The 8,750-nt window shown below is 39.2% G+C and overlaps 1 protein-coding gene across 1 annotated transcript in view; it reads right to left on the reverse strand.

Moving 5' to 3' along the window:
* LOC139767582 (transmembrane protein 256 homolog) overlaps positions 1–8,181 on the reverse strand; it is a 31,176-nt gene extending 22,995 nt beyond the window's left edge. Inside the window, exon 1 of the mRNA XM_071697015.1 lies at positions 7,917–8,181. Coding sequence (XP_071553116.1) covers positions 7,917–8,021 — 105 coding nt within the window. The 5' untranslated portion in view covers positions 8,022–8,181. The remainder of the gene's footprint in view (positions 1–7,916) is intronic.
* Positions 8,182–8,750: the final 569 nt, after the last annotated feature.

The following is an 8,750-nucleotide window of genomic DNA, read 5'->3' on the forward strand; positions in this document are numbered from 1 at the left end:
AACAAATTAAACAACCATGGAGACATCACACACCCCTGCCGCAAACCTACATTCACTGAGAACCAATCACTTTCCTCTCTTCCTACACGTACACATGCCTTACATCCTCGATAAAAACTTTTCACTGCTTCTAACAACTTGACTCCCACACCATATATTCTTAATACCTTCCACAGAGCATCTCTATCAACTCTATCATATGCCTTCTCCAGATCCATAAATGCTAAATACAAATCCATTTGCTTTTCTAAGTATTTCTCACATACATTCTTCAAAGCAAACACCTGATCCACACATCCTCTACCACTTCTGAAACCACACTGCTCTTCCCCAATCTGATGCTCTGTACATGCCTTCACCCTCTCAATCAATACCCTCCCATATAATTTACCAGGAATACTCAACAAACTTATACCTCTGTAATTTGAGCACTCACTCTTATCCCCTTTGCCTTTGTACAATGGCACTATGCACGCATTCCGCCAATCCTCAGGCACCTCACCATGAGTCATACATACATTAAATAACCTTACCAACCAGTCAACAATACAGTCACCCCCTTTTTTAATAAATTCCACTGCAATACCATCCAAACCTGCTGCCTTGCCGGCTTTCATCTTCCGCAAAGCTTTCACTACCTCTTCTCTGTTTACCAAATCATTTTCCCTAACCCTCTCACTTTGCACACCACCTCAACCAAAATACCCTATATCTGCCACTCTATCATCAAACACATTCAACAAACCTTCAAAATACTCACTCCATCTCCTTCTCACATCACCACTACTTGTTATCACCTCCCCATTTGCGCCCTTCACTGAAGTTCCCATTTGCTCCCTTGTCTTACGCACTTTATTTACCTCCTTCCAGAACATCTTTTTATTCTCCCTAAAATTTAATGATACTCTCTCACCCCAACTCTCATTTGCCCTTTTTTTCACCTTTTGCACCTTTCTCTTGACCTCCTGTCTCTTTCTTTTATACATCTCCCACTCAATTGCATTTTTTCCCTGCAAAAATCGTCCAAATGCCTCTCTCTTCTCTTTCACTAATACTCTTACTTCTTCATCCCACCACTCACTACCCTTTCTAATCAACCCACCTCCCACTCTTCTCATGCCACAAGCATCTTTTGCGCAATCCATCACTGATTCCCTAAATACATCCCATTCCTCCCCCACTCCCCTTACTTCCATTGTTCTCACCTTTTTCCATTCTGTACTCAGTCTCTCCTGGTACTTCCTCACACAGGTCTCCTTCTCAAGCTCACTTACTCTCACCACCCTCTTCACCCCAACATTCACTCTTCTTTTCTGAAAACCCATACAAATCTTCACCTTAGCCTCCACAAGATAATGATCAGACATCCCTCCAGTTGCACCTCTCAGCACATTAACATCCAAAAGTCTCTCTTTCGCACACCTGTCAATTAACACGTAATCCAATAACGCTCTCTGGCCATCTCTCCTACTTACATAAGTATACTTATGTATATCTTGCTTTTTAAACCAGGTATTCCCAATCATCAGTCCTTTTTCAGCACATAAATCTACAAGCTCTTCACCATTTCCATTTACAACACTGAACACCCCATGTATACCAATTATTCCCTCAACTGCCACATTACTCACCTTTGCATTCAAATCACCCATCACTATGACCCGGTCTCGTGCATCAAAACCACTAACACACTCATTCAGCTGCTCCCAAAACACTTGCCTCTCTTGATCTTTCTTCTCATGCCCAGGTGCATATGCACCAATAATCACCCACCTCTCTCCATCAACTTTCAGTTTTACCCATATTAATCGAGAATTTACTTTCTTACACTCTATCACATACTCCCACAACTCCTGTTTCAGGAGTATTGCTACTCCTTCCCTTGCTCTTGTCCTCTCACTAACCCCTGACTTTACTCCCCAGACATTCCCAAACCACTCTTCCCCTTTACCCTTGAGCTTCGTTTCACTCAGAGCCAAAACATCCAGGTTCCTTTCTTCAAACATACTACCTATCTCTCCTTTTTTCACATCTTGGTTACATCCACACACATTTAGGCACCCCACTCTGAGCCTTCGAGGAGGATGAGCACTCCCCGCGTGACTCCTTCTTCTGTTTCCCATTTTAGAAAGTTAATACAAGGAGGGGAGGATTTCTGGCCCCCCGCTCCCGTCCCCTCTAGTCGCTTTCTTCGACACGCGAGGAATACGTGGGAAGTATTCTTTCACCCCTATCCCCAGGGATAATATACATATGTATATACATATACACATACACACACATTCCTTTTTTATATACAGGAATAACATTTGCTAGTTTCCAATCAGTTGGCACCTGACCATCTAATGGAGATTTGTTGAATATCTTTGTTTTGCAGTATATCAGCCGTCTCCTGACCTCTTTTACAAATCTTGGAGGTAAGTTATCTGGGCCGTTGGATTTGTTGGGATTTAACTGGTCCAAGTATCTACAGACTTCACAGTTCTTTGTTTCTCTAACCTTCAACTCTTCTTTATCAGATCCTCGAAACATTTTCATTGGGTGCAGTATTCAAGATGCTTCTTCAAATGTGAATACCATGTTAAAGGAAGAATTTAGTATGGTAGCCATTTTCTTGTCATCAGTAGTTACTGTGTCATGTTCGTTTCATAATGGTCCAATATCTTCTTTTACTGCCTTCCTTTGTCTTGTATATTTGAAGAATTCCTTAATATCATTCTTAACTCTCAAGGAAATGCCTTTTCTTCCTTGCATTTACTCTGTCTTATGACTTTCTTACACTCTCTTTGGATTATGATTAAATCCTGGTGATTTTCATCGGATCCCATTGATGTGAATTTCTAATGTATTTTCTTCTTTTGGCAAATTAGTCCTTCTGGTGTTGTTAAACAAACTCTTGATTCATCATCAAATCAAGTAGCAATATCATCATGTAGAAATCAATCAGGATAAAAAAAAAAATCATAATTAGTTTAGTATATTCATATTTATTCATATATTTTGATTTGTCACTGTCTCCTGTGTTTGCGAGGTAGCACAAGGAAACAGACGAAAGAAATGGCCCAACCCACCCCCATACACATGTATATACATACACATCCACACACGCAAATATACATACCTATACATCTCAATGTACACATATATATACACACACAGACATATACATATATACACATGTACATAATTCATACTGTCTGCCTTTATTTATTCCCATCGCCACCTCGCCACACATGGAATAACATCCCTCTCCCCCCTCATGTGTGCAAGGTAGCGCTAGGAAAAGACAACAAAGGCCCCATTCGTTCACACTCAGTCTCTAGCTGTCATGTAATAATGCCCGAAACCACAGCTCCCTTTCCCACATCCAGGCCCCACAGAACTTTCCATGGTTTACCCCAGATGCTTCACATGCCCTGATTCAATCCATTGACAGTACGTCGACCCCGGTATACCACATCGATCCAATTCATTCTATTCCTTGACCGCCTTTCACCCTCCTGCATGTTCAGGCCCCGATCACTCAAAATCTTTTTCACTCCATCTTTCCACCTCCAATTTGGTCTCCCACTTCTCCTCGTTCCCTCCACCTCCAACACATATATCCTCTTCGTCAATCTTTCCTCACTCATTCTCTCCATGTGCCCAAACCATTTCAAAACACCCTCTTCTGCTCTCTCAACAACGCTCTTTTTATTTCCACACATCTCTCTTACCCTTACATTACTTACTCGATCAAGCAACCTCACACCACATATTGTCCTCAAACATCTCATTTCCAGTACATCCACCCTCCTGTGCACAACTCTATCCATAGCCCACGCCTCGCAACCATACAACATTGTTGGAACCACTATTCCTTCAAACATACCCATTTTTGCTTTCCAAGATAATGTTCTCGACTTCCAAACATTTTTCAGGGCTCCCAGGATTTTCGCCCCCTCCCCCACCCTATGATTCACTTCCACTTCCATGGTTCCATCTGCTGCCAGATCCACTCCCAGATATCTTAAACACTTTACTTCCTCCAGTTTTTCTCCATTCAAACTTACCTCCCAATTGACTTGACCCTCAACCCAACTGTACCTAATAACCTTGCTCTTATTCACATTTACTCTTAACTTTCTTCTTTCACACACTTTACCAAACTCAGTCACCAGCTTCTGCAGTTTCTCACATGAATCAGCCACCAGCACTGTATCACCAGCGAACAACAACTGACTCACTTCCCAAGCTCTCTCATCCCCAACTGACTGCATACTTGCCCTCTTTCCAAAACTCTTGCATTCACCTCCCTAACAACCCCATCCATAAACAAATTAAACAACCATGGAGACATCACACACCCCTGCCGCAAACCTACATTCACTGAGAACCAATCACTTTCCTCTCTTCCTACACGTACACATGCCTTACATCCTCGATAAAAACTTTTCACTGCTTCTAACAACTTGACTCCCACACCATATATTCTTAGTACCTTCCACAGAGCATCTCTATCAACTCTATCATATGCCTTCTCCAGATCCATAAATGCTACATACAAATCCATTTGCTTTTCTAAGTATTTCTCACATACATTCTTCAAAGGAAACACCTGATCCACATATCCTCTACCACTTCTGAAACCACACTGCTCTTCCCCAATCTGATGCTCTGTACATGCCTTCACCCTCTCAATCAATACCCTCCCATATAATTTCCCAGGAATACTCAACAAACTTATACCTCTGTAATTTGAGCACTCACTCTTATCCCCTTTGCCTTTGTACAATGGCACTATGCAAGCATTCCACCAATCCTCAGGCACCTCACCATGAATCATACATGCACTAAATAACCTTACCAACCAGTCAACAATACAGTCACCCCCTTTTTTAGTGAAATACAGACAATAAAAGTTACAGCCAAGGTGGATGAATCAACAAAATGGGGTAGGCTGTATGTTATTGGAAGCAAGAAATCAAGTGATATTAGAACTTCATTGATCCACAAGCACTGAATAAAAATACATGTAAAAGAAATACAGCCATAACTAGTAACTGATGATGTATTACCTGACCTTTCAAAGGCTAGACTGTTCTATGAGTCTGATCTGAGCAATGTTTATTGGCACTGTTTACTAGATGATCAATCAAGCTATCCTCCTACATTTCAGACACGACTAGGAAGGTATAGGTGGTTCAGATTACCATTTGGCAGAGCTACAAGTAGTGAGATATTCCAGAGGTAGCTGAATACTGCCCTAGGAGGTTTGACAGTTGTGTTTGTAGCTGATGACATATAGTTTATGGTACTAAGGACAATGATGAATTAGCAAATAACAATCATGGTAATAATGTGTGTGAACTGTTCAGAGAGATGTAGGAAACATGGCAACAAGCTCAAAAATCTTAAGACAGAATTGAGGAAGTCAGAGATTTCTTTTCCAGGATATGAGATATCTTAATCTAATTTGAAACTGATCCTGATAAAATAGCAGCCATTGTAAAGATGAAAACTCCACAAAACATGACAGAGGTACATAGACTAGCAGGCATAGTGAATTACTTAGCTGACTTCCTACCTAAATTGTTTGATATAATGGAACTTATCCATTACCTAGCTAATGTAATGTCTGATGTAATGGAACCTATCTATTCACTAGCTAATAAATATGCTGAATGGCAACAGGGAAGAGTACATGAAGAAGCTCTAGACAAAGTCCGTTAGCTGGTGACATAGTAGCTTTCTATGTCCAAAAATCATTATGATTCAGTGTGTCACTAGTCAGATAGGCTAAGTTCTACAATGATGCAAGAGTGTAAACCAATATCTTATACAAGGACAGCAATGACTCCTACAGAGATTAGGTATGCAAAAAGAGATAAAGAGATGCTAGCAGTTGTGTTTGCTCTGACAAAGTTTCATTGGTATACAATTGAGAAACTGACCAAAGTAATAAGTGACCACAAACCTCAAAAAAGAAAAAAACTGCAAGGAACTAGAATATCAGTCTGGGAAGAACATGCACACTGCAGGTTTTCTGTCAAGGACACACTTACCACAGAATGGGAGGACAAATGTTTGAAAATATAAACTTAATATCTTAACTACCCATCAGACCAGAGCATCTGGAGAAAATAAAAACAACAGCATATGATGAGACAATGAATTTACCCTTGAAAATCATAATCTCTAGGTGGGCTAAAATCAAAGATACTGTCCCCAACCAGCTACTGCCTTATTTTTGTTCAAGTTCTCAACACAAAATGGTTTGATATTCAGAGGAGATAGGATAGTCATACTTTATGTTTTGCATGCGGAGATCAAGATAGCAATACACTCAACTCGTACAGGTGTAGAAGGCTATCTGAGGCGTGCAAAGAATATTCATACTACCAAGTATGAAGGTGAGATTAAATAGCATATTCCTAAGTACCAAGTCGAATGGAATGGTTGAATCAGCCGTCAAAACTGTTAAGAATCTGATCAGTAAGGCCATGACCATTGGAAATGATCAATATTTAGCCACACTGCACTTAAGAAACACTCCTACACGTAATATGGAAATGAGTCTAGCACAACAGAATCTTCGAAGAAAGACACAAACTTTGTTTTCAGTATCACCTAAGCTCCTAAAGCTTCAACAGATAGATGTCTCACTCAAAAAGAAAAAAGAGAAGACTCAAGCATCTGAAGAGAGCATGGTATTACAATAAGACAGCTAAAGATCTTGACCCATTAGAAGGAAACATGATATGGATCAGATCAAATACTCTCAGAGAAAGAACTGGCAGAAAGGAACACCGAAAAAGAGGCTGGATAACAAGTCATGTGAAGTGATAATTCTGGCACTGTACACCGCAATAACAGCACTTAAGAGAGACTAGTGAACAAGAACTGGATGATGAAGAACGATCATGAGACAGTAGGACAAAGGATGTACAAGTTGAAAGAGGGTTAGACAGAATTAGGTTTGGAGGACAATGAATACAGGTCTATGTGAGTGAGTCAAGTAGCATGCAGGACCAGGATAAAGATGAAGTAGGTCACAGAGAGGTTGTTTCTAGTGCAGCAGGTGAAGTTACTAAGTACATTGTAATCAAGTAAATACCATTACACTGTAATCAAGTATATATTTCAGTACACAAAAATACCTATATAATTGTGCCATGAATAATCTCTTCAAGTTTAATCACTAACATATATTACAACCATATTATAGTAATAAACATTTTTTAAGTTGATGTATAATATACCATACAATACTCTGTCTTTCAAAAGTGAAAGTATATAAGTATGTTAATTGGTTTACCATGGCAAGTTTTCTGTAAGCAAAACGTTTGTTGATATTCACAAAAAAGTAAACAACCTTTTTCTTTCAAGAACCTACTGGACAAGGTTAAAATGGTATCTTCTTAGAAATATTAAGCCTCTATAATATATACAAACTAGTAAAAAAAATCTTGGCAACTAAAGCTATTCTAACCGCCTATTCAAGAGTGTGGTTGTTATATTTCATTTATAGTACTAAATATCACTATAAAACTTGACTGCTTGGGAAATAAGCAAGGTATTTAATGTGCCCTGTTGACTTTCAGTTATATGTTGCTTACTACAACACCACATCTTTCCAAAAATACTGGTGTTTCCTTACTTCATCATAAACCATAACCATATCATTCACAAAACACGCCACTGACATTGCAGAACAAAATCAAATCATAAATTTCGAACATTTCACAGTAATATAGTGCTAAACTTACCAAAAATATGACCTATTATACTCTCAAATGGAATTCTATTCCAAACGCGGCTAGAAATCATCTAGTCACTTTGAAATATTGAATGTATTTCATACAAAATTTAGTTTGAAACATCTCAGTATCCCGAGGTACTAATAACACAGTGAACTTAGAATGTCATAATTTTACCTTGTAGCGGTCTGCCCAAATTAAGTCTCCAACCCTTTTGGGGCAACGGGAGACCTCGCGTGTAATGGGATTGTTCCACAGCCAACTGTAGCTGTCGCCCACCATCAGGCCGTTTCCTTGCAAGTACAACAATTTCTTTTATTGTCTATAATTCTATTTCTTTTTCCCTTCGGACGATTATGGGCAAATTCTGAACATGACTTCTTTCTCAAATACTATATGTTAAATAACCAAACACATACCTCAGAGGCACAGCAACAGACCCGATGTGGTATTAAGACAAAAGAACATCACAATTTAGAAGGTTCCAGGCGGCTATTGCCGACTTGACACTATATCTGCTTCTTGCTCCAGCAGCTGATGCAATGCCACAACCTACACAAACCAGCTGATGAACATTAAATAAGACAAATTTATGATTGTATAATAGAAAAGCAGAGTTGACTGTAAAGATCAACCCAAATGTCTACACTTCGATATATATGCTATCGCTTTGGGTTATTTTATTTGGCTGAATACATGTGAATATTTCAACAATTCTTATTCCCATAGTGGTCACGATCAAAATGTTACAAGTGGAAGAATAACAAATTAATTTTGAATTATACAGAACTAATATTTCTTCACTAAAACGTCATATAAAGAGCTGAGCACACAGTTAGATTTCTATACATGAACATGAATTTCATTCACAGACCCCTCTCTGGTCATGATGACTAATGTCGCTATTAATATGTCCGACATAGCCGAATAGCCATACCTGTCTTACCAGCACTGACCGGGATCGACGGAATATCCATTACTATTCACATGCATTATATTACAATGTAGATA

Source organism: Panulirus ornatus, chromosome 62, assembly GCF_036320965.1.
Source record: "Panulirus ornatus isolate Po-2019 chromosome 62, ASM3632096v1, whole genome shotgun sequence".
Lineage (NCBI taxonomy): Eukaryota > Metazoa > Arthropoda > Malacostraca > Decapoda > Palinuridae > Panulirus > Panulirus ornatus.